At 40.2% G+C, this 27,074-nt stretch overlaps 1 protein-coding gene and 1 pseudogene across 7 annotated transcripts in view; one reads left to right on the top strand and one right to left on the bottom strand.

Moving 5' to 3' along the window:
- Positions 1-12,088: 12,088 nt before the first annotated feature.
- On the top strand, positions 12,089-12,647 carry LOC111184057 (mitochondrial calcium uniporter regulator 1 pseudogene; annotated as a pseudogene).
- A 6,730-nt stretch (positions 12,648-19,377) lies between these two features.
- Positions 19,378-27,074, bottom strand: part of LPXN (leupaxin) — a 43,629-nt gene continuing 35,932 nt past the window's right edge. For all 7 annotated transcript variants that reach the window (XM_089914774.1, XM_022591921.2, XM_022591919.2 and 4 more), the window contains 2 exons: positions 20,959-21,107; positions 19,378-20,634 (listed from right to left, as the gene is read on the bottom strand). In XM_089914774.1, coding sequence (XP_089770900.1) covers positions 20,365-20,634; positions 20,959-21,107 — 419 coding nt within the window. In that variant the 3' untranslated portion in view covers positions 19,378-20,364. The remainder of the gene's footprint in view (positions 20,635-20,958; positions 21,108-27,074) is intronic.

The raw sequence follows: 27,074 nt of genomic DNA, 5'->3' as shown, positions 1-27,074 counted from the left end.
CCGGGGCACGCACCCGTGTCCCCTGCATCGACAGGCGGACTCTCCACCACTGCGCCACCAGGGAAGCCCAAAATTTCTAATTTTAGATACAGATGATAGACTTCATCAAAATTTCCATTTGCCTAAATCCATCTCTAAGGAACCTCAAGTTACAAGGACTTTTATGGATCAAAACAGTTTCATGAAATTTTTTTTCCAATCAACTTGATTTTAAATGAGCTTTAGCATGGAGCTTACAGGAAGCAGTCTTCTCTTCCAGCCCCTACTGAATGATCACATATTGGATGCTTCCTATGTTTCAGCCCTTGCTAAGTACTACATGAGTGTGTTTTTTCACTTACTGTTCGCCCAACTCTACCAGAAATGTATTGATGTTATCTTTCCAGTTTTACAGCTGTGAAAACGTCAGTATATACCTAACACCCTAATCTTGGTTTCTAATAATAATCTCCAATAAAAGGAACTCCTTGGAGAACTGACTGATTCCAAGACTAGAGCAAGGGATACAACACACAAACTTGGAGCAGCTTGTCACTCCAGGAAGTAAGGAGATGCTCAAGTCTGTCTGACTTAAAGTCTACATAGTTTTACACCGTGCTCTACTGCTCCTTTTGGGAATCAGTGTAGAAGAACAGGGCTGCTCTCAGAATCCAGAAAAGGGTCCTGCTTCCCACAGGGACTCACAAATGCATGTTCCAGTAGAGTCAGCTACAAAAGCGAAGCTTATTTACAATTTTTCTTTTCCTTTTATAAAAAAAATTTCTGTTAGAATAAATTTAAGTTTTTTTGATAAAATAAGAAGTGGCCAAGTAAGTAGCAAGCTAGGCGTTAAGAGGCTGAGGATGTTTTTGCACCACTCTTCAAATTTTGTAGGATCTAATCTTCTGACCCACACATCCAACCCGAAGACTAGACTTTCCTCATTGTTATTTTATTTGATCACTACAACAACCAAAGGGAGGATGGAGAGAGAAAGGGGGAGAGAAAGGGGGAGAAAGATTAAAAAGAGAGGAGGAGGAGGAGGAGGAGGAGGAGGAGCAGGGGGAGGGGGAGGGGGAGGAGGGGGGAGGAGAAGAAGAAGAAGAGGAAGAGGAAGAAGAAGAAGAAGAGGAAGAAGAAGAAAAGGAGGAAGAGGAGGAAGAAGAAGAAGAAGAAGAAGAGGAAGAAGAAAAAGAAGAAGAAGAGGAAGAAGAAGAAGAGGAGGAAGAAGAAGAAGAAGAAGAAGAAGAAGAAGAAGAAGAAGAAGAAGGAGAAGAAGGGGAGGAAGAAGAAGAGGAAGAGGAAGAAGAAGAGGAAGAAGAGGAAGAGGAAGGAGGAGGAGGAGGAGGAGGAGAAGGAGAAGAAGAAGAAGAAGGAGAAGAAGAAGAAGAAGAAGAAGAAGAAGAAGAAGAAGAAGAAGAAGAAGAAGAAGAAGAAGAAGAAGAAAAAGGGAAGAGAAGAGGGAAGGGGAAGGGGGAGAAAGGAAAGAGAGAGAAGGAAAGAGAAAACTTCACCTTGTAGGTCCAACATCTAACAACTGTGACAATCTAGCCAAAACATCTGACTCTATAAAATAATTTAGTACTCTCTTTTATCTGCATTTAATATTCTAAAAAAATTAAACTTCTTAAAATGAAGACTATTAACATGGTAAAATGGAATAGTACTGGCTCTTGGCGAGTGAGAGACCCGGAATCAGCTGCTTACTAAACGGATAACTCATCATTTCCTCGTGCTCCTGGATTTATCTTCTTCCTCTTCCCTCTCAAAGGTTCTTCATTCCTATGGGGATACTTCTGCTTTGACTTCTGTGGCTCCTTCACCGTTGGGCTCCTCACAAGATCAAGCTGTGACTTCACCTTCAAATAAGTATACTTTGGGGTTTGAGAAAAATAAAGGGGAAGAAAGGGGCCAATTCTGACTTCGGGGTTAGTTCAAGGCCAGGTATCTCTGAGTTAATGCTGCCACCTTGCGGCCATTGCAAGCCTTTCCTGCGAGGGTTACAAGAAGAGTGAAGAAGCTACCAGTCCATCTAAAAGAGTTAGTTTTATGGACACATGGGATGTCAGCACCTTTTAAGACGTAAGAGATCACTAAGTGTTAAGGTACCCAAGACACCATGGCTCAGAGGTGATAAGTACAGTCCCTAGAGCTAGATGCACGGGTTCAAACCCCAGCTCTCCCACCACTGCCTGGATGGCTCAGACAAGTCACTTAGCCTCTCCATTCCTCTCTTTCTCATTATGGGATTGTTGTGAGAATTAAGTGAACAGATGTAAAGTACTTAGAATACTGAACACTGTATAACTGTGTGTTATTTTGTAAATATATAATTTTATCGAGGAATAAACAGGTTCATAGAGATGAAGTGATCAGCCTAAAGCCACGCCGCTGACTCACAGCATAATTGAAACCCGTGCTCTAAGACTCCTGACTCATTTCCATCCGTCAATTTCCCCAGAATTTCCCGAACTTCTCTTGAGTCCTCAGCCCTCTCCGCGGATGACATCAGCTTCTTTTAAGTTTGGGGCCACCTGATGTTAATGTCACATCAGCCACTCCATCTAAATTCAGGCTGCCTTCTGCCTTCCTAGCTCGGACCTTGCCCTCTTCTTTTCCCACCCCCTCCATCTATACCGTTGACACCATCTTTACTCTACTTACTCTTGTGAGATCTTTACTGTAGCAATTAGTCCCATCCTTCATACCTTCTCTTACTTGCTCTTAACCCATGTGTCCACAAGCATGCTTAATTTACCTATCCTTTCCCCAAAACTCTCAAAAGGCTTTCTTCCACCCTAATAGACCCTTATGCTCTATGAATAGCCCTCCTTCTACCCTTACAGTTATCATCTACATCACCTCCCATCCTATCCTCAGTCTACTGCACCATAGCCTCAACTATTTCCACCTCCATTCTATTGAAACAATATTTTTTTAACATCTTTATTGGAGGATAATTGCTTTACAGTGGTGTTTTAGTTTCTGATTTATAACAAAGTGAATCAGTTATACATATACATATGTTCCCATATCTCTTCCCTCTTACGTCTCCCTCCCTCCCACCCTCCCTATCCTACCCCTCCAGGCGGTCACAAAGCACCGAGCTGATCTCCCTGTGCTATGCGGCTGCTTCCCACTAGCTATCTATATTACGCTTGGTAGTGTATATATGTCCATGCCTCTCTCTCGCTTTGTCACAGCTTACCCTTCCCCCTCCCCATATCTTCAAGTCCATTCTCTAGTAGGTCTGTGTCTTTATTCCTGTCTTACCCCTAAGTTCTTCATGACATTTTTTCCCTTAAATTCCATATATATGTGTTAGCATACGGTATTTGTCTTTCTCTTTCTGACTTACTTCACTCTGTATGACAGACTCTAGGTCTATCCACCTCATTACAAATAGCTCAATTTCGTTTCTTTTTATGGCTGAGTAATATTCCATTGTACATATGTGCCACATCTTCTTTACCCCATTCATCCGATGATGGACACTTAGGTTGTTTCCATCTCCGGGCTATTGTAAATAGAGCTGCAATGAACATTTTGGTACATGACTCTTTTTGAATTATGGTTTTCTCAGGGTATATGCCCAGTAGTGGGATTGCTGGGTCATATGGTAGTTCTATTTGTAGTTTTTTAAGGAACCTCCGTACTGTTCTCCATAGTGGCTGTATCAATTTACATTCCCACCAACAGTGCAAGAGGGTTCCCTTTTCTCCACACCCTCTCCAGCATTTATTGTTTCTAGATTTTTTGATGATGGCCATTCTGACTGGTGTGAGATGATATCTCATTGTAGTTTTGATTTGCATTAATGATTAATGAAGTTGAGCATTCTTTTATGTGTTTGTTGGCAGTCTGTATATCTTCTTTGGAGAAATGTCTATTTAGGTCTTCTGCCCATTTTTGGATTGGGTTGTTTGTTTTTTTGTTATTGAGCTGCATGAGCTGCTTATAAAATTTGGAGATTAATCCTTTGTCAGTTGCTTCATTTGCAAATATTTTCTCCCATTCTGAGGGTTGTCTTTTGGTCTTCTTTATGGTTTCCTTTGCTGTGCAAAAGCTTTGAAGTTTCATTAGGTCCCATTTGTTTATTTTTGTTTTTATTTCCATTCCTCTGGGAGGTGGGTCAGAAAGGATCTTGCTGTGATTTATGTCATAGAGTGTTCTGCCTGTGTTTTCCTCTAAGAGTTTGATAGTTTCTGGCCTTACATTTAGGTCTTTAGTCCATTTTGAGCTTATTTTTGTGTACGGTGTTAGGGAATGATCTAATCTCATACTTTTACATGTACCTGTCCAGTTTTCCCAGCACCACTTACTGAAGAGGCTGTCCTTTCTCCACTGTACATTCCTGCCTCCTTTATCAAAGATAAGGTGACCATATGTGCGTGGGTTTATCTCTGGGCTTTCTATCCTGTTCCATTGATCTAACTTTCTGTTTTTGTGCCAGTACCATACTGTCTTGATTACTGTAGCTTTGTAGTATAGTCTGAAGTCAGGGAGCCTGATTCCTCCAGCTCCGTTTTTCGTTCTCAAGATTGCTTCGGTTATTCTGGGTCTTTTGTGTTTCCATACAAATTGTGAATTTTTTTGTTCTAGTTCTGTGAAAAATGCCAGTGGTAGTTTGATAGGGATTGCATTGAATCTGTAGATTGCTTTGGGTAGTAGAGTCATTTTCACAATGTTGATTCTTCCAATCCAAGAACATGGTATGTCTCTCCATCTATTTGTATCATCTTTAATTTCTTTCATCAGTGTCTTATAATTTTCTGCATACAGGTCTTTTGTCTCCTTAGGTAGGTTTATTCCTAGATATTTTATTCTTTTTGTTGCAATGGTAAATGGGAGTGTTTTCTTGATTTCACTTTCATATTTTTCATCATTAGTGTATAGGAATGCCAGAGATTTCCGTGCATTAATTTTATATCCTGCTACTTTACCAAATTCATTTATTAGCTCTAGTAGTTTTCTGGTAGCATCTTTAGGATTCTCTATGTATAGTATGTCATCTGCAAACAGTGACAGCTTTACTTCTTCTTTTCCGATTTGGATTCCTTTTATTTCCTTTTCTTCTCTGATTGCTGTGGCTAAAACTTCCAAAACTATGTTGAATAAGAGTGGTGAGAGTGGGCAACCTTGTCTTATTCCTGATCTTAGTGGAAATGCTTTCAGTTTTTCACTATTGAGGATGATGTTGGCTGTGGGTTTGTCATATATGGCCTTTATTATGTTGAGGAAAGTTCCCTCTATGCCTACTTTCTGCAGGGTTTTTATCATAAATGGGTGTTAAATTTTGTCAAATGCTTTCTCTGCATCTATTGAGATGATCATATGGTTTTTCTCCTTCAATTTTTTAATATGGTTTATCACATTAATTGTTCTGCATATATTGAAGAATCCTTGCATTCCTGGAATAAACCCCACTTGATCATGGTGTATGATCCTGTTAATGTGCTGTTGGATCCTGTTTGCTAGTATTTTGTTGAGGATTTTTGCATCTATGTTCATCAGTGATATTGGCCTGTAGTTTTCTTTCTTTGTGACATCCTTGTCTGGTTTTGGTATCAAGGTGATGGTGGCCTCGTAGAATGAGTTTGGGAATGTTCCTTCCTCTGCTATATTTTGGAAGAGTTTGAGAAGGATGGGTGTTAGCTCTTCTCTAAATGTTTGATAGAATTCACCTGTGAAGCCATCTGGTCCTGGACTTTTGTTTGTGGGAAGATTTTTAATCACCATTTCAATTTCATTACTTGTGATTGGTCTGTCCATATTTTCTATTTCTTCCTGATTCAGTCTTGGCAGGTTGTGCATTTCTAAGAATTTGTCCATTTCTTCCAGGTTGTCCATTTTATTGGCATAGAGTTGCTTGTAGTAATCTCTCATGATCTTTTGTATTTCTGCAGTGTCAGTTGTTACTTCTCCTTTTTCATTTCTAATCCTATTGAGTCTTCTCCCTTTTTTTCTTGATGAGTCTGGCTAATGGTTTATCAATTTTGTTTATCTTCTCAAAGAACCAGCTTTTAGTTTTATTGATCTTTGCTATCGTTTCCTTCGTTTCTTTTTCATTTATTTCTGATCTGATTTTTATGATTTCTTTCCTTCTGCTAACTTTGGGGTTCTTTTGTTCTTCTTTCTCTAATTGCTTTAGGTGCAAGGTTAGGTTGTTTATTCGAGATGTTTCCTGTTTCTTAAGGTAGGATTGTATTGCTATAAACTTCCCTCTTAGAACTGCTTTTGCTGCATCCGATAGATTTTGGGTCGTTGTGTCTCCATTGTCATTTGTTTCTAGGTATTTTTTTATTTCCTCTTTGATTTCTTCAGTGATCACTTCGTTATTAAGTAGTGTACTGTTTAGCCTCCATGTGTTTGTATTTTTTACAGATCTTTTCCTGTAATTGATATCTAGTCTCATAGTGTTGTGGTTGCAAAAGATACTTGAAACAATTTCAATTTTCTTAAATTTACCAAGGCTTGACTTGTGACCCAAGATATGATCTATCCTGGAGAATGTTCCATGAGCACTTGAGAAAAATGTGTATTCTGTTGTTTTGGGATGGAATGTCCTATAAATATCAATTAAGTCCATCTTGTTTAATGTGTCATTTAAAGCTTGTGTTTACTTATTTATTTTCATTTTGGATGATCTGTCCATTGGTGAAAGTGGGGTGTTAAAGTCCCCTACTATGAATGTGTTACTGTCAATTTCCCCTTTTATAGCTGTTAGTATTTGCCTTATGTATTGAGGTGCTCCTATGTTGGATGCATAAATATTTACAATTGTTATATCTTCTTCTCGGATCGATCCCTTGATCATTATGTAGTGTCCTTCTTTGTCTCTTCTAATAGTCTCTATTTTAAAGTCTATTTTGTCTGATATGAGAACTGCTACTGCATCTTTCTTTTGGTTTCCATTTGCATGAAATATCTTTTTCCATCCCCTTACTTTCAGTCTGTATGTGTCTCTACGTCTGAAGTGGGTCTCTTGTAGACAGCAAATATATGGATCTTGTTTTTGTATCCATTCAGCCAATCTGTTTCTTTTGGTGGGAGCATTTAGTCCATTTACATTTAAGGTAATTATTGATATGTATGTTCCTATTCCCATTTTCTTAATTGTTTTGGGTGCGTTATTGCAGGTCTTTTCCTTCTCTTGTGTTTCTTGCCTAGAGAAGTTCCTTTAGCAGTTGTTGTAGAGCTGGTTTGGTGGTGCTGAACTCTCAGCTTTTGCTTGTCTGTAAAGGTTTTAATTTCCTCATCAAATCTGAATGAGATCCTTGCTGGGTAAAGTAATCTTGGTTGCAGGTTTTTCTCCTTCATCACTTTAAATATGTCCTGCCAGTCCCTTCTGGCTTGCAGAGTTTCTGCTGAAAGATCAGCTGTTAACCTTATGGGGATTCCCTTGTGTGTTATTTGTTGTTCTTCCCTTGCTGCTTTTAATATGTTTTCTTTGTATTTAATTTTTGACAGTTTGATTAATATGTGTCTTGGCATATTTCTCCTTGGATTTATCCTGTATGGGACTCTCTGTGCTTCCTGGACTTGATTAACTATTTCCTTTCCCATATTAGGGAAGTTTTCAACTATAATCTCTTCAAATATTTTCTCAGTCCCTTTCTTTTTCTCTTCTTCTTCTGGAACCCCTATAGTTCGAATGTTGGTGCATTTAATGTTGTCCCAGAGGTCTCCGAGACCGTCCTCAGTTCTTTTCATTCTTTTTTCTTTATTGTGCTCTGCAGTAGTTATTTCCACTATTTTGTCTTCCAGGTCACTTATCCGTTCTTCTGCCTCAGTTATTCTGCTATTGATCCCATCTAGAGTATTTTTCATTTCATTTATTGTGTTGTTCATCGTTGTTTGTTTCATCTTTAGTTCTTCTAGGTCCTTGTTAAATGTTTCTTGCATTTTGTCCATTCTATTTCCAAGATTTTGGATCATCTTTACTATCATTATTCTGAATTCTTTTTCAGGTAGACTGCCTATTTCCTCTTCATTTGTTAGGTCTGGTGGGTTTTTATCTTGCTCCTTCATCTGCTGTGTGTTTTTTTCTGTCTTCTCATTTTGCTTATCTTACTATGTTTGAGGTCTCCTTTTTGCAGGCTGCAGGTCCGTAGTTTCCGCTGTTTTTGGTGTCTGTCCCCAGTGGCTAAGGTTGGTTCAGTGGGTTGTGTAGGCTTCCTGGTGGAGGGGACTAGTGCCTGTGTTCTGGTGGATGAGGCTGGATCTTGTCTTTCTGGTGGGCAGGTCCACGTCTGGTGGTGTGTTTTGGGGTGTCTGTGGACTTATTATGATTTTAGGCAGCCTCTCTGCTAATGGGTGGGGTTGTGTTCCTGTTTTGCTAGTCGTTTGGCATAGGATGTCCAGCACTGTAGCTTGCTGGTCGTTGAGTGAAGCTGGGTGCTGGTGTTGAGATGGAGATCTCTGGGAGATTTCACCATTTGATATTATGTGGAGCTGGGAGGTCTCTTGTGGACCAGTGTCCTGAAGTTGGCTCTCCCACCTCAGAGGCACAGTGCTGACTCCTGACTGCAGCACCAAGAGCCTTTCATCCACACGGCTCCTCAATTTAGGATGATTCGTTGTCTATTCATGTATTCCACAGATGCAGGGTACATGAAGTTGATTGTGGAGCTTTAATCCACTGCTTCTGAGGCTGCTGGGAGAGATTTCCCTTTCTCTTCTTTGTTCTCACAGCTCCCAGGGGCTCAGCTTTGGATTTGGCCCCGCCTCTGCGTGTAGGTCGCCGAAGGGCGTCTGTGCTTCGCTCAGACAGGACGGGGTTAAAGGAGTCGCTGATTGGGGGCTCTGGCTCACTCAGGCCAGGGGGAGGGAGGGGCACGGAGTGCGGGGCGAGCCTGCGGCTGCAGAGGCTGGCGTGACGTTGCACCAGCCTGAGGCACACCGTGTGTTCTCCCGGGGAAGTTGTCCCTGGATCCCAGGACCCTGGCAGTGGTGGGCTGCACAGGCTCCCCGGAAGGGGGGTGTGGATAGTAACCTGTGCTCGCACACAGGCTTCTTGGTGGCGGCAGCAACAGCCTTAGCGTCTCATGCCCGTCTCTGGGGTCCGCGCTGTTAGCCGCGGCTCCCGCCAGTCTCTGGAGCTCCTTTAAGCAGCGCTCTTAATCCCCTCTCCTCGCGCACCAGGAAACAAAGAGGGAGGAAAAAGTCTCTTGCCTCTTCGGCAGGTCCAGACTTTTTCCTGGACTCCCCCACCGGCTAGCCGTGGCGCACTAACCCCCTGTAGGCTGTGTTCACGCCGCCCACCCCAGTCCTCTCCCTGCATCCGACCGAAGCCCGAGCCTCAGCTCCCAGCCCCGCCCACCCCGGCGGGGAGCAGACAAGCCTCTCGGGCTGGTGAGTGCCGGTCGGTCCTGATCCTCTGTGCGGGAATCTCCCCGCTTTGCCCTCCGCACCCCTGTTGCTGCGCTCTCCTCTGTGGCTCCGAAGCTTCCCCCCTCCGCCACCCGCAGTCTCCACCCGCGAAGGGGCTTCCTAGTGTGTGGAAACCTTTCCTCCTTCACAGCTCCCTCCCGCTGGTGCAGGTCCCGTCCCTATTCTTTTGTCTCTGTTTATTCTTTTTTCTTTTGCCCTACCCAGGTACGTGGGGGGTTTCTTGCCTTTTGGGAGGTCTGAGGTCTTCTGCCAGCGTTCAGTAGGTGTTCTGTAGGAGTTGTTCCACGTGTAAATGTATTTCTGGTGTATCTGTGGGGAGGAAGGTGATCTCCGCGTCTTACTCTTCGGCCATCTTCCCGGAAGCCCCTGAAACAATATTCTTAAAGGCCACTCCAGATCCTGCTTCACAGACATGCATCTAGTGTAGTCACATGGGGACCCATGCTCAGAAGGGCCCCATCCTTGGGGTTTAATGCTCTGCAGTTGTCATCTTCAAATTATTAATAATTTTATCTTCAAATATGTATTTTGTAGATAAAATCTGGTGGGACAATGGAGCGTGCGTGAGAAGCTTGGAACCTCACCTCATGCGTGGTCACACCTCCCTCTGCCTTGCATTCTCCCTTCAACCCACCAAGTTCACAACTTCGATGACTTGCATGTTGCCTACAGATTAATGTACGGCCTCTCCAGCCTGACATTCAAAGCAAACTAGCCCCAACCAACCTTTGCAGTTTTATTTCTCTTCCTTTTTTTAGTTTAATTTTTATTTTATATTGGAGTAGAGCTGATTTACAATATTGTGTTAGTTTCCAGTGTACAGCAGTGATTGAGTTATACATATACATATATTCATTCTTTTTCAAGTTCTTTTCCCGTATAGGTTATTACAGAATATTGAGGAGAGTACCCTGTGCTATACAGTAGGTCCTTGTTGATTATCTGTTTTATATAGAGTAGTGTGATTATGTTCATTCTCTTTATTACTACCAAGTATCCTACTTTATCCACGCACACCCGGAAAGGCACACCTTAGATCCTCAATAAAGGAGCTCCTTTCTCCACCTACCATATCAGGCACATTTTCCCCTTTGCCTTACTTCATGCTTCTCCGCCCTGCCCCACACCCCTGCCCCAGGTTGGAATGCCCCAGTTTTCTTTTCCTGCTTCCACGTGAAGATTCAAATTAGAGCCTTCTCTACCATGAAGTTTTTCTCTGAGGTTCTGAGAAACATGTGTGCCTCCTTCTCTTTATACCACTTTTCCAAATTTCCTCCTTTTGTTTCCTTTCCCAGAACCAAATACTTCCACGTTTCCCACCTGTAGGTCCTTCGTCTTTCACTGCCCTGACCTCTGCTGCCAAGGGAGAAACCCTCCTGTATGGACAAGCTCATATTAGGGCTGAATGTGTGACTCTTCCTAGACTGTAAGCTCCTTGAAGACAGAGACTAAGTCTTACTATCTTAGGTTTTCCCCTGGAACCTAGAACAGTCCTGTAAACAGTAATTGCCTACCAAATTATGCAAATCCTACCTGATTTTCTATTTAAGAAATTGGACTAGGAACAGGGATGTCATTTGAGGAGCTCACTTAGGGCAAATTTATTTGTCTTTAACTCACCAAACTAACATTCAGATCACCAGACGTGGTAATGTTAAAAAACACTGTATGCTTCTCATTAAGAATAAAAAAGGAAAATTACCTATTTGTAGATTTGCAAACCCTGAGGGCTTCTTTGTTAGTGAAAAATAAAAAAGAAACAGTTTAAACTGGTGCTTTGAAATATATCTCCCCCTTGCCTTTAAAGAGGAAACCAACAGCCATCGGCTGTTGCACAGCACATTTGCATATGTAAACTCATAGAAGATGGACCATCCTTATTCCTGAGGATAACACCTCATCTCAGCCTCCATCTCATCTGTCCCCTGTTGTATCTAGTTTGATTACCTTATTCATCTTAAGCCTCCAATATCTCCATCTCTGTGACCTTCGTCCTCTCAGCACACAAACATCCAAAAAATACTTCTCAACTCTGATCATCCTTAGAGCTACCCTTCTAACGCAGCTTTAGCTTCCACAATATATCTCAAAAGAGATGTTCATGTCCACTGAGTGAATGAACAAAGAAATGATAAAAAGTCAAATGATATTGCACAAGGTAACAGAACTAGTAAGCAGTAGAGCTGGACAGAAGCCTTCACCTGAAGTCAAGACCCACATCATAAAGCTGTCCCCAGGGCTTCCCTGGTGGTGCAGTGGTTGAGAGTCCGCCTGCCGATGCAGGGGACACGGGTCTGGTAAGATCCCACATGCCGCAGAGCAACGAAGCCGTGTGCCATACCTACTGAGCCTGCGCTCTAGAGCCAACGAGCCACAACTACTAGAGCCCGCGAGCCACAACTACTGAAGCCCGCACCCTCTAGGGCCCACATGCCGCAACTACTGAGCCCGTGAGCTGCAACTGCTGAAGCCCACGTGCCTAGAGCCTGTGCTCTGCAACAGTAGAAGCCACCTCAATGAGAAGCCCACGCACCCCAGCGAGGAGTGGCCCCTGCTTGCCGCAACTATAAAGAAAAGCCCATGCACAGCAACGAAGACCTAATACAGCCAAAAAATAAAATAAACAAATAAATAAAAATAAAAATTGTAAAAAAAAAAGCTGTCACCATATTTTAACTAAAGTTCAAATACATCAGTCCCAAATGAGCCATAAACCCATGCCTTAGTGTGTTTACTTGAAGGAAATGGGTTTACTACTCGACAAGCAGAAATCATTGCATCTGCATTGGTCAAGATCATGGAGGCCAACATGGATCTCATCTACAAAGATATGTCACCAAGATGTAGCAGGACATCATTCTTCAGCAGATAATGTCTCAGGTTGCTAATGTGAAAAAGGATACAATTATTATGAAGAGGAGCAAATTTCCATCCTTCAAAGCAGAAAATGAGAAAATGAAACTTGACCTATATCAATTAAAACAAGTTATGGATGAAGTGATAAAAATCAGAACAGATACAAAATTAGATTTCAGCGTAGAAAAGAGCAGGATCAAAGAACTGTATTCATTGAACAAAAGAAAGCTGCTGGTAAAGAGAACAGAAATAGTGCTATTACATCTCAGCAAGATCAGACCCCCACTTAGATAGACACTGGGGTTGCTGGCCTCAAAGCCATGCTAAAGCTGTACGAGCTTGATCATATTAAACAGTGAGCAGGGTCTACATTTATGTGGCTAATGGTAAGTCTGGGACTTTATGACCTGTGTATATAATAAAGTGTCTATTTAAAAAAAAAAAAAGATGAAAAAAAAAAAGGATCAAAATTTGCCTGTTGATGAGTTTGGAATTAGATAACAGAGTGAAGCCACCAAGCTTATGACCAGAAAGCATGTGGAATTGTATCTTTGCCACTGTATCCTTTTAATATTATGAACTGAATTGTGTCCCACCAAAGTCCATGTGTTGCTTCGCTGTTTATCTGAAACTAACGCAACATTGTAAATCAACTATACTTCAATTAAAAGAAAAAAAAAACTATGTGTTGAAGCCCTAATTCCCAATGTGTCTGTGTTTGGAGATAAGGCCTTCAGAGAGGTAATTTAGATTAAATGAGGCCATAAGGGTGGGACCCTAATCCAATAGGACCGTTGTTCTTATAAGAAGAGGCGGAGACACCAGGGAGACACATGCACAGAGGAAAGGACATGTGAGGACAACTGAGAGAAGGTGGCCATCAGCGAGACAAGGAACGAGAACTTAGGAGACGCCAAACCTGTCGACACCTGGATCTTGGACTTCCAGCCTCTAGGACTATAAGAAAAGAAATTTCTGCTGTTTCAGTCATCCAGTCTGTGGTGTTTTGGTATAGCACCTCTGGCAAAACTAATACAAGTAATAATGATGCCTGGGAATTTCGCTTGAATTATGGTTAAGCCATTGACAGGCAGTGAACATCCTGGCCTTGGAAGGTTCCTGAACTCTTTTCCCTTGGTTCTGCTTCCTTAACCTGGGTTCGCTGTTTTCTATCTAGGGGAAGCAGCTAACTGGATGGATTTCCTGTGCCATGGAAATCATTCTGTCTTGAGCATTACTTTGTCAATATGTTGCTGCAAAGGAAGATTTTTAGCTCACACTGAAGCTCTTCTCCTAATCTCCCAGCATTTTCAGTTCCATCAGCTTTCATCCTTATCCCTAAAAAAGATTTCTAAAATCATCCAAAAACAGCTAAAAGCCTGCCACGGTTTCACAGTCTCCATGGAAATTCTGCAGAGGGAAGCTATACTGACTTCCTTGCTTATCTCTTGGACTATTTTGTTAATGCCTTTTATGTATGGTTCTTGGAGGTTTACAAAGCTCTTTCACACTTATTATCTTGGTTAATCCTCACAGCAAACCCACGTGGGAGGTATTATTACCCACATTGAGCATATTATGAAACTGAAGTTTGGAGAAGATAAATAGCTTAACTAATGTTTACATAATTTGTAAGTGGTACAATTGGCCTGTGAACTTGGGTCTGTCTGATACCAAGGCTACAGTTCTTGCCACTATACCCCTAAACAACATAGGTTGCACCACTGGATCACCCTTCCTGCCCTGGTGCCCTCACTCATCCCTTGAAAATTCACCTCATGGGACATATTTCTGAGATGTATTTTACACTGTTGAAGTAAAGCCTAAGAGAAAGTGTCCCAGGCAAGGGATACTAAACAGACATTGGCCTGGTTCTAGTGCTATCACTAAAATTGAGTGACCTTGGCCTATTCATGTAATTGATCATTTTTCCATAGGTAAAATGGAAATAATAATCCCATCGCCCACTCTCTTCCTCCCTAAATCCCCTCCGCCATTACTACACTAGCTGTGAGCTAGTGTCATGCATTAAACTTTCTAGAACTGGGAACATTTTAAAATTCTGCAAACAAATGGCTTACGACCCATTCCAAATGTGATCATCAGTGACTCGAAGACCTTTCCAGTGCATTTTTTCTTACATGCTTACCTCCTTATAACCTTCCCCAACAGATGCTCTAAGTTTCCGTATCTGGTGGTACTCATGGCCAGGGGCACGCTGATGCTTCCTACTGCAAGCACCTGTGACTCAGACTAAAGGCTTTCTTTGGTCAGAAGCATGTCCAGCTTGCATAGAGGGAGGCAGAGGTGGGGGGAGGGGGGACTAGAAGGCATCCCATGTGGTCTACAATAAACCTCAGAGGGCACGAAGAGCGTTGAGCTCCAACTTCCCCAGCAGCAACCTGTTCATTAACGAACGCTGAATTGGCCCTTTGCTGTCTCATTCCCTCGCCCCCCGCCACCTGTACATCCCTCCTAAATAGACTATTGCACACGAATTCTAGTCTCAGGGTCCACTTCTAGGAAAACCCAAACTAAAAGACACTCCAGGATGAAAGGTAGTGTCCCCAGGCAATTTGCATAAGGGAATTAACTGAGTAACAGGATCCCCATTACAACCACTGTTCCCCACAGAGTGTGTTGTACGTCACCCTTCTTGTTTCCCCATGTTTCCTTCTTTACTGGAAGCTCTGGAAATTTCACCTTGTCCAACTCACAAGTTCTCTTGTATATCCCATAACTTTCTCCCCCCCTTCTTTCCCTCTCTTTCAAAATTTTCAGATTATTTTAGGAAAATGTCTCTCTTTCTAAGCTCCCCCACCTTATTTTTGAGCCTCCAATATTTCCTAACTCATATCTGAAAATGCAAGGGCACCAGACAGGGAAAGTCATATTTTCCCAGTGTCATTGGACATAATGAAAACCATCACCCTCAACCTCCAGAGCACTAAAAAGTATCCCTACAATCTCCTCTCAGCATCACTATAAATGTCTTCTTTGTCTTCCTCAAGCTCTTATAAACCCAATTTTCTTCAAGTACCAACTTTCGGGTAAAGGTAAATATAATTCTCTTACAATTTTCCAACGTTTTTCCTTTTTTGTTTGCAAGTAAGGCATCAAGTTTTTTAAACTATTTTTCACTACAAATACACAGCATTACAGTAACATTAAAGATCTACTCATTTTCTATGCAGGGGCACTAGACAAAGGAGCATATATAACATGATTTTCAACACATTTTTGCATCTCAGAGGATGGCAGCACCCTTCCCTCTTTTTTGCCCCCTCAGTGATATTGATACACATTACTCAACTTTACTAACAAATTGGACAGGAACAAGAAGTTTGTTTTCTAAATATATGAGCTATGCACAGGATGCCTCAGACTTAAAATACAGCATTTCACTGTGCTCTAATGTAAAAAGTACTGGGCAGTGAGCATCTAGTTTTTTGGTCTCTTTGTTTTTCATGGTGACATGCAGTGTACATTCTGTACCACTATAGCGTTTACTTGTTCATTTATTCATTTTTTCACAATACTTTAAGTTTACAAAAGAAAGAATATGTCTGTTCTGCTTACTCAATTAATTGGTGACACAATTCCAACTCAAATCGGCTGAAGCGAAAAAAGAAAAGTTACAGCTTCCCAGTCTGAAGCTAAGATGCTGATATGCTAAGACTGAGTGGCTCAAAAAAAAGAAGACATTGCCTCTCCATTATTTATCTCCACTTTCCTCTGTGTAGGCTTCGTTCTCAGGCTCCCCAAGTGATGCTAAAGATACTACTTCTCAGCAGCAAAGGGCTTTTAATATCCTCCGAGGCAGAATCCTAAACAAATCAGGGGCCTCTTTCCCAATAATTCCAGGGAAGGTCCTGGGGAGCAATCTGATTGGCTTTGCTAGGGTCACATATCTACCCCTGATCCAATCACCTTGATCAAGAAGAACAAAGAACATTTACTGGTCAGGCCTGAGCCTTGGAGCTGAGCCTAAAGTCAGCCCCACCTAAGCACATGGACTGAAAAATGGGAGCCATGCAGTTCATTGTGGAGAAACTAGACTGAAAAAAATGATGCTGAGAAATGTACTTCCATTCTATTTCATATCCCCAGTTAGCCCCGTCATATAATGCAACATAGCATATCAAAGTCCAAAGGCAATAAAATCCAAAATCAAATTGTCTCACCAACTCTGAATTAAAGTTCACAGGAAGTAAAGTCCTGTCTGATTTCTTGATTTGTTCATTCTCAGCTATAGGAGTTGTATCATTTACACCCGTCATCTGAGATATCTCTCACTGGAATTGGGATAGTTTTCCCAGGCAGAAATGTTATTCCTAGAATGCAATATTTGTTGAGATTTGGTGATACCTAAAATAGGGAGGCAAGATGGATTGCTGTCACCAGGATGCCAGAATGTCTATGCAAGTATCAGAATCCATGGCCTGTCAACCTAAATGCAGTTACGAGATGTCTTTTCACAGGAAGTTGATTTAAACACTATGCATCTACCATAACTGGGGAGGAGGAACCTCCTCCATTAACAGCATTTTACCGAATAGATTGAGACATTGCTGCCTCTGGGCAAAATTATACATTTGTAACAAGCACAACTCAAGCACCAGCACTGATCTGAGAATTCTTTCTTCCTCCTCCAGGGGATCCCAGTAGATTTCCATTTCCCCTTTGACCTCTGGGTTCTCAGCACTTACATGCTGCCCTGATGGAGAGTTTTATCTAATAACACAACCTCCACAATATTTTGAGGGTAAGTAGTCACCTTTCTAGTTTCATATTTTAGTGGCTGCCACCTCTACCCTTATTAAGGACCTGCTCACACCTGAGACACTTGCCCCTGGAGAGAGTTGTCACTCCTTCTCACCTTTATTTCAGCTAGAAGATCTCCCTTCTCAGATTCTCACACTGAAGCTGCTTTTTGATGTTTCTTAATGCCGTGCCCCGCCCCACACCCCAGGGCCTAGGGAAGGTCAGTATCTCTGCCATATGTTGCTTTTAACATCCTGTTCCAGGCTCTCCTCTGCTTTTACATCCTGTAAAGTTCTCAGGCATGTTCCCTCAGGGCACTGGAAAGATCTAGTTTACCTTCCATATTATCTTGAAACTCAGAAGCTCTTTAATATTTTTGTTTTTGAACATAGAGTCATATAAATTCAAGATTGCCCTCTTTTTACCAGTACCCAGATATTTCAATATTCACATCTCCTCCACAGAGCCCCTGTGTTTTTAGAAACTTAGTCCTGCCCCTAACTCTGGAAATGATCTAGTCTGGTTTAAGGCAAGCTGCGTAGTACTATTCCCCAGCAAAAATCACTGGTGGGTATGTGACCTAAGCTAGTACAGTTAGGATGATCTCAGGACTTTTGCTTGCAAAGATAGAGAAAAGTACTCTCTCTCCCTCTGCTGGTCACAAACAGGGAGCCTGTAGCCAGCAGCCATCCTACAAGATTACGTGCTAGAACTCGTATAGAAAAATGATTGCCATCTTTATCGAAGTATCACCTTGAAGGACTCTGTACTTATTCCAAAGAATCATTGGCCAAACTGAGGATTTCCTCCTTGAGAACAGAGTTCCCAATCTATGGCACATTCTTTTATAAAAATATATAGCCTCACAGGTGGGAAAAACCTGTCTTTTGAGGGTAGGTTTTACATTTTTCTTTAAATTAATTTTTATTGGAGTATGGTTGCTTTACAATGTTGTGTTAGCCTCCACTGCACAACAAAATGAATCAGCCATACACATACAGGTATCCCCTCCCTTTTGGACTTCCCTCCCATTTAGGTTACCACAGTGCATTAGGTAGAGTTCCCTGTGTTTATATTTTAAAAGCTATAACTTACTCAGAACCAAGAGTCAACAGGTATATATCAGTGTGATAATAGTATTTTTTTAAACAGGCGAACTTTAACATTTTGAGTGGTTTCCTTGTTGCTAAAACCCTGGTCCTGAAGGCAGCATCTCCTTTTGAACAAATATATAACCACTTACTTTCATCATGAAAAGAAAAAGTTTTCACTTCTTAATTTCACCTTAGTAAACTCTGGTTTTTCTTCGAAACTTTTAAATACATAGATTCTACTGAAATCTCAAAACAGCTAATCCTTAAAAAAAAAAAAAGTCAGCCCCTGAATGTTCTTTCTTAAGGGTTAAAACCCAAGTTTCCTTTGTCAAATTCCCAAAGCAACCATATTAACATCTGCAAATGACATCACAGAGTCACATGCAGTAAAGAGGATGTTTAGAGATCGGACATATATTTTGCTTAGTCTGGTTCTCAGCCAGCCCAACAGGACAAAAACCCAGCTGCTGGCTCACTACCTGGGTGACCTCCCACGTAGTTTGGATGCCTTTGGAGTTCCTATTTTATAGAATTAACTGTTACTACTTCCTTTTAAGTTTCAAAAGCCCCTTATCATCCGTTCCAATAAAGGAGACCAAAATGATACAGCTTAGCAAGAATCATTTAATCCATTTCAGTTCTCCAAGAGATTCTGGGCCCACATCAATAATCTAAAGACACCAACTTCAGCCCTATTTTTAAAAATACCTCCAGTGAAGGAGTTTTCCTCAGTAATTAAAAAAAAATTTTTTTTAATATATTGATTTATTTATTTTTGGCTGCGTTGTGTCTTCGTTGCTGCATGGGCTTTCTCTAGTTGCTGCTAGTGGTGGCAACTCTTCGTTGCGGTGCGCAGGCTTCTCACTGCGGTGGCTTCTCTTGTTGCAGAGCAAGGCTCTAGGCGCGTGGGCTTCAGTAGTTGTGGCTCGTGGGCTCGGTAGTTGTGGATCGCGGGCTCTAGAGAGCAGGCTCAGTAGCTGTGGCACACAGGCTTAGTTGCTCCACAGCATGTGGGATCTTCCTGGACCAGGGCTCGAACCCGTGTCCCCGGCATCGGCAGGTGGACTCTCAACCACTGTGCCACCAGGGAAGCCCTGTACAATTTTACTTATAATATTTTTCAGAGGAAAAAATAATTAAGTGGAGATTTTTTTTAGGTGGGCCTGGGATTTCCTAATTCTAACTGGAAAATGCTGAAATGAGGTTTTATAGCATCTTTCTTCAGAGATGCTCTAAGAACAGCCATCTTGTTTGTCTTTATGAGAAAACTATGAATTAAAGAAGATGCATGTTTCATTTTTTCAAACAGCTTTATTGAGATATAATTGATATACAAGAAAATTGGACAAATAGATACAAATTTATGAGTTTGGAGATATGCATACATATGCAAATATGAATTTGGAATTGCCTAGTGGAAATCACTTTTTCCATAGGTAAACAAAGTGATGAAAAACTTTTAAGAAGCTTTGCCATCTTTTAATCAATCACCAAAGTGCAAAGAATAAAATAAAGTGAATGTTATGAGCCCAAATTAAGAGAAAAGTTAGTGACTAGGAGTCCCCCCTTTTAATTTCTTTTGATTTAAACGAAGTGTCCATTGTATGGAAGTAAACAAGAGGTATGATACAAATTTAATTGCACATTGTGCCTAGTATATAACATGGGAAGCAGAAAGTTTATTTACCAAAGTAATATGACATTGAGTCATTAAAACCACAAGCTACTTTATTTATCAATGATGTCAGTATTCAAAGTTGTCCAGTTAAAAATCTATTTTCTCTTGAAAAAGAAATACACTGAAAGGAAATGCAAGGAGCTTAAGAGTGATATCATGATTCCCAACAGCAAGAATAAAGTCTGCAGCAGTGACTGTGAGAAAGTGAGTCACAGGGAAATGCGGGTAGCTTAAAAGACCCAGTTACGAGGGCCAGAAAAGAGAATATCTGAGTGGAGTCATCATAGGGGTGAAAATGCAGAAATGTGAGTAAACCAGTGTGGAATGAATGTGTGCATGTGGAAAATACATCTGCAGAGGCACTAGACAGCAGGTCCCAGATCTAAATTCAAGTACCTGATAAAAAAAAAGTAAGACTTTAAATCAAAACTTAATACCACAAGCCTAGTCGTGTAACATCTAGACGTTCCCTTATTTGTCCATCACCTTTGTTTTCTCTGTAAGCCTATTGAGCAGAAGGTCAGTAAGTACAAATGTACTCTTTCCTCACTTGGTTTAAATTTTATAGCAAATCAGAAGAGGGTGTAGGTATAGCTGAGATTACAGGGGGAAGAGCTTATTGAAGCAGGGTTGACAGTAGGTCTTGTCATTCTGCTCTCTGAAGATTCCCTTCGACAGCTGCGTCAGGCAGAAAGCACATACAAAGTGCTCAGGATGGAACTTGTAGCCCATGGCACTGATGCAGCGACCAGCGATGGGCTGCCCACACCCGTGGCAAAGGGTTCCTCGGCGGTGATGGTAGTGGAGTTCACAGAAGGGACGTCCATCCAGTTCAAAGAAGGAGCCAGTAGAAAAACTGCTAAAGCAGTCCTGGGTGGGGTGGTGGAGAGAAGAAAAAGAAAAGGGAGGCAGATGTCAAGCAGTAAAAGCATCAGCAAAACTTCAGCCTTGAAATCCCTGCCAGTTTCCTGCCAGTGCAGGAATTCACTTGGGTTCCTGACAAATAGAGGCTAGAATATTGCCCATCTGCAAGACAGACAAGCAAATGCCCACAATGGAGGCTGTGTTTTGTGTTCCTTTTAAGAAGGCCCCTGTCAAGTTCTCATCCCGAGCTGTGAACCCTCTTACCAGCTGCCTCTCAGAAAGGAGAACCCTGACTTTCCCTAAATCCAAGAGATAAGTGAGTATACAGACCCCACAGACAAAGCACTCTGGGTGCCAGACAGTGTCCATGGCTGAAAGGTAGTTTTCCAGCACTGGGCGGTTGCAGCCACCACACTTGGGTGAGAACATGGCTAAGAAATCCTTCTGGCAATACGGCTTCTTGTCCTTCTCATGAAAGCCTGGAGAGAGAAAAATCAAGGGTTTACTACTGCACTGTGAGACCTTAAACCAAGTTAGAGACTGAGAAGAGGCCAATAATTTAAACTCTCCCAAACTCAGGGTCTTCATATTCAAAATGGTGCTAATAGATACCTACCCCAAAGGGCTCTTAGAAGAAATATATGAGATAATGCAGGTAAAGTGTTTCCGTATTGTGCCTGGTTCATACTAAGCATTTAATAAGCATTAAGGTGTATTCCTCCTCAGTGCCTTTGTACTGAGTATTCCCTCAGCCTGTACAGTTCTGCCCCAGGCCTTGATATGGCTAGCTTCACCTTGTGTTTCAGAAATCAGCTCAAATATCATCTTATCAGAGAGGCATCTCTTTAGCCTGTATCTACACTTCATCTTTTTTATTGTCTTTATAACATTTTCCATTATATGAAATTTTGTGGTCTGTCGTACATCAATGGAACATTTGCTCTGAAAGAAACTAGATATTGTTGCTCTGGTCACATTATATCCCTAGTGCCTAATATTTAAAAATAAAGTACTATTAAGTAATAATTTCCAAATCTATGCAAGATCTAAATATAGTAATGAAAACCCTACAAATACTTGAATTAAATATGGATAGGTTTCTCTTTAATTGAGGAATGAGAAAATTGTAATAAAAACGGCTCACATTTAAAAAGCAAGTTAGAGACTAATAAATTTAGCTACATTAAAAATACATATGAATGACTTATGCATGACGAAAAGATATCATAAGCAAAGACAAAGACAAAGGACAAACTGAGGAAAATATCTGCTAATTATATCTCAGAAAAATATAGTTAATACAAGAGTTCCTAACTGGATGCATGATTTAAGGTATTGTTTTATAAAATTTTTAAAAATATAAAATAAAATAGAAAAAAAAATCCCTAAAAATTAAATTAAGTTTAAGCAAATTAACTTAACTGTATATCAAATTGATGATATGACTAAAGAAAGGCAATGATTCATTCATGTGGCTTTAAAACACAGTATTTTGACTGTATAGTCATACTGGATCTATCCTAAAGACAAAAAGAGCTACAAAGAAATTTTAAGCTTTTTTCAATAATCTTGTTTTTGCAACATTTATATTGATTTCTTTAAAATAATATGGGTAGATTTATAAGAAAGCAAATAATCAGTTATAGTAATTTGGTAATACCCTTGCTAGGCAAGGTTTTCAGTGTGAAAAAAGATACAAGCATAATATAAAACAATTTCAGTAAAGGAAAAAAACCTGTAATCTTATATTAGAAAGATCAGTATAGAGATAGTCTCATCCACCAGAGGGCAGACAGCAGAAGCAAGAAGAACTACAATCCTAGAGCCTGTGGAACAAAAACCACATTCACAGAAAAATAGACAAGATGAAAAGGCAGAGGGCTATGTACCAGATGAAGGAACAAGATAAAACCCCAGAAAAACAACTAAATGAAATGGAGATAGGCAATCTTCCAGAAAAAGAATTCAGAAAATGATAGTGAAGATGATCCAGGACCTCAGAAAAAGAATGGAGGCAAAGATCGAGAAGACGAAAGAAATGTTTAACAAAGATCTAGAAGAATTAAAGAACAAACAAACAGAGATGAACAATACGATAACTGAAATGAAAAATACACTAGAAGGAATCAATAGCAGAATAACTGAGGCAGAAGAACGGATAAGTGACCTGGAAAACAGAATGGTGGAATTCACTGCTGTGGAACAGAATAAAGAAAAAAGAATGAAAAGAAATGAAGACAGCCTAAGAGACCTCTGGGACAACATTAAACGCACCAACATTCGAATTATAGGGGTCCCAGAAGGAGAAGAGAGAAAGGACCCGAGAAAATATTTGAAGACATTATAGTCGAAAACTTCCCTAATATGGGAAAGGAAATAGCCACCCAAGTCCAGGAAGAACAGCGAGTCCCATATAGGATAAACCCGAGGAGAAACATGCCAAGACACATAGTAATCAAATTGGCAAAAATTAAAGACAAAGAAAAATTATTGAAAGCAGCAAGGAAAAAAAGGACAAATAACATACAAGGGAACTCCCATAAGGTTAACAGCTGACTTCTCAGCAGAAACTCTACAAGCCAGAAGGGAGTGGCATGATATACTTAAAGTGATGAAAGGGAAGAACCTACAACCAAGATTACTCTACCCGGCAAGGATCTCATTCAGATTCGATGGAGAAATCAAAAGCTTTACAGACAAGCAAAAGCTAAGAGAATTCAGCACCACCAAACCAGCTCTACAACAAATACTAAAGGAACTTCGCTAAGTGGGAAACACAAGAGAAGAAAAGGAACTACAAAAACAAAACCCAAACAATTAAGAAAATGGTAATAGGAACATACATATCGATAATTACCTTAAACATGAATGGATTAAATGCTCCAACCAAAAGATACAGGCTCGCTGAATGGATACAAAAACAAGACCCATATATATGCTGTCTACAAGAGACCCACTTCAGACCTAGGGACACATACAGACTGAAAGTGAGGGGATGGAAAAAGATATTCCATGCAAATGGAAATCAAAAGAAAGCTGACGTAGCAATACTAATATAAGATAAATAGACTTTAAAATAAAGAATGTTACAAGAGACAAGGACACTACATATTGATCAGCGGATCAATCCAAGTAGAAGATATATCAGTTATAAATATATATGCACCCAACATAGGAGCACCTCAATACATAAGGCAACTGCTAACAGCTATAAAAGAGGAAATCGACAGTTAACACAATAATAGTGGGGGACTTTAACACCTCACTTACACCAATGGACAGACCATCCAGACAGAAACAAAAGCTTTAAATGACACAATAGACCAGACAGATTTAATTGATATTTATAGGACATTCCATCCAAAAACAGCAGGTTACACTTTCTTCTCAAGTGCGCACAGAACGTTCTCCAGGATAGATCACATCTCGGGTCACAAATCAAGCCTCAGTAAATTTAAGAAAATTGAAATCATATCAAGCATCTTTTCTGACCACAATGCTATGAGATTAGAAATCAATTATAGGGAAAAAAACGTAAAAAACACAAACACATGGAGGCTAAACAATACGTTACTAAATAACCAAGAGATCACTGAAGAAATCAAAGAGGAAATCAAAAAATACCTAGAGACAAATGACAATGAAAACATGACGATCCAAAACCTATGGGATGCAGCAAAAGCAGTTCTAAGAGGGAAGTTTATAGCTATACAAGCCTACCTCAAGAAACAAGAAAAATGTCAAATGAACAATCTAATGTTACATCTAAAGGAACTAGAGAAAGAAGAACAAACAAAACCCAAAGTTAGCAGAAGGAAAGAAATCATAAAGATCAGAGCAGAAATAAATGAAATAGAAACAAAGAAAACAATAGCAAAGATCAATAAAACTAAAAGCTGGTTCTTTGAGAAGATAAACTTGATAAACCATTAGCCAGACTCATCAAGAAAAAGAGGGAGAGGACTCAAATCAATAAAATTAGAAATGAAAAAGGAGAAATTACAACAGACAACGCAGAAATACAAAGCATCCTAAGAGACTACTAAAAGCAACTCCATGCCAATAAAGTGTACAACCTGGAAGAAATGGACAAATTCTTAGAAAGGTATAATCTTCCAAGACTGTACCAGGAAGAAATAGAAAATACGAACACACTAATAACAAGTAATGAAATTGAAACTGGGATTAAAAATCTTCCAACAAACAAAAGTCCAGGACCAGATGGCTTCACAGGTGAATTCTATCAAACATTTAGAGAAGAGCTAACACTCATCCTTCTCAAACTCTTCCAAAAAATTGCGGAGGAAGGAACACTCCAAAACTCATTCTACGAGGCCACCATCACCCTGATACCAAAACCAGACAAAGATACTACAAAAAAGAAAATTACAGACCAATATCACTGATGAATATAGATGTAAAAATCCTCAACAAAATACTAGCAAACAGAATCCAACAACACATTAAAAGGATCATATACCACGATCAAGTGGGATTTATCCCAGGGATGCAAGGATTCTTCAATATATGCAAATCAATCAATGTGATACACCATATTAACAAATTGAAGGAGAAAAACCATATGATCATCTCAATAGATGCAGAAAAAGCTTTTGACGAAATTCAACACCCATTTATGATAAAAACTCTCCAGCAAGTGGGCATAGAGGGAACCTGCTTCAACATAATAAAGGCCATATACGACAAACCCATAGCAAACATCATTCTCAATGGTGAAAAACTGAAAGCATTTCCACTAAGATCGGGCATAAGACAAGGATGTCCATTCTAGCCACTCTTATTCAACATAGTTTTGGAAGTCCTAGCCACGGCAAACAGAGAAGAAAAAGCAATAAGAGGAATACAAATTGGAAAAGAAGAAGTAAAACTGTCACTGCTTGCCGATGACATAATACAATACATAGAGAATTCTAAAGATGCCACCAGAAAACTACTAGAACTAATCAATGAATTTGGTAAGGTTGCAGGATACAAAATTAATGCACAGAAGTCTCTGGCATTCCTATACACCAGCAACAAAAAATCAGAAAGAGAAATTAAGGAAACACTCCCATTTACCATTGCAACAAAACGAATAAAATACCTAGGAATAAACCTGTCTAAGGAGGCAGAAGACTTGTACTCAGAAAACTATAAAACATTGATGAAAGCAATCAAAGATGACACAAATAGATGGAGAAATACATCATGCTCTTGGATTGGAAGAATTAATATTGTGAAAATGGCTATACTACCCAAAGCAATCTACAGATTCAATGCAATCCCTATCAAACTACCAATGGCATTCTTCACAGAATTAGAACAAAAAATTTTACAGTTTGTATGGAAACACAAAAGACCCCAAATAGCCAAAGCAATCTTGAGAAAGAAAAAGAGAATTGGAGGAATCAGCCTCCCCGACTTCAAACTATACCACAAAGCTACAGTAAACAAGACAGAATGGTACTGGCACAAAAACAGAAATATAGATCAATGGTACAGGATAGAATGCCCAGAGATAAACCCACACACGTATGGGCACCTAATTTATGACAAAGGAGGCAAGAACATAAAATTGAGAAAAGACAGACTCTTCAATAGGTGGTGCTGGGAAAACTGGACAGCTACATGTAAAAGAATGAATTTAGAACACTACCTAGCACCATACAGAAAAGTAAACTCCAAATGGATTGAAGACTTAAATGTAAGACCAGACACTATAAAACTCTTAGAGGAAAACATAGGAAAAACACTCTTTGAGATAAACCACAGCAAGATCTTTTATGACCCACCTCCTAGAGTAACGGAAATAAAACCAAAAATAAACAAATGGGACTTATTTAAACTTAAAAGCTTTTGCACAGCAAAGGAAACCATAAACAAGACAAAAAGACAACCCTCAGAATGGGAGAAAATATTTGCAAATGAAACAACAGACAAAGGATTAATCTCTAAAATATACAAACACCTCATGAAGCTCAATATCAAAAAAAACAAACAATGCAGTTAAAAAGTGGGTGGAAGATCTAAATAGACATTTCACCAAGGAAGACATACATATGGACAAGAGGCACATGAAAAGATGCTCAACATCACTAATTATTAGAGAAATGCAAATCAAAACTACAATGAGATATCACCTCACACCATTCAGAATGGCCATTATCAAAAGATCTAGAAACAATAAATGCTGGAAAGGGCGTGGTAAAAAGGGAACCCTCTTGCACTGTTGGTGGGAATGTAAATTGATACAACCACTATGGAAAACAGTATGGAGGTTCCTTAAGAAACTAAAAATAGAACTACCATATGACCCAGCAATCCCACTACTGGGCATATACCCTGAGAAGATCATAATTCAAAAAGAGTCATGTACCAAAATGTTCATTGCGGCTATTTACAATAGCCAGGCCATGGAACCAACCTAAATGCCCATCAACAGATGA

This window comes from Delphinapterus leucas, chromosome 7 (genome assembly GCF_059928025.1).
Source record: "Delphinapterus leucas isolate spDelLeu-1000000601 "Yukka" chromosome 7, BTC_Dleu_Yukka2, whole genome shotgun sequence".
In the NCBI taxonomy this organism is placed as follows: domain Eukaryota; kingdom Metazoa; phylum Chordata; class Mammalia; order Artiodactyla; family Monodontidae; genus Delphinapterus; species Delphinapterus leucas.
Note: the sequence above shows the minus strand (reverse complement) of the source record. Positions and strands in the feature narration are given on the sequence as shown.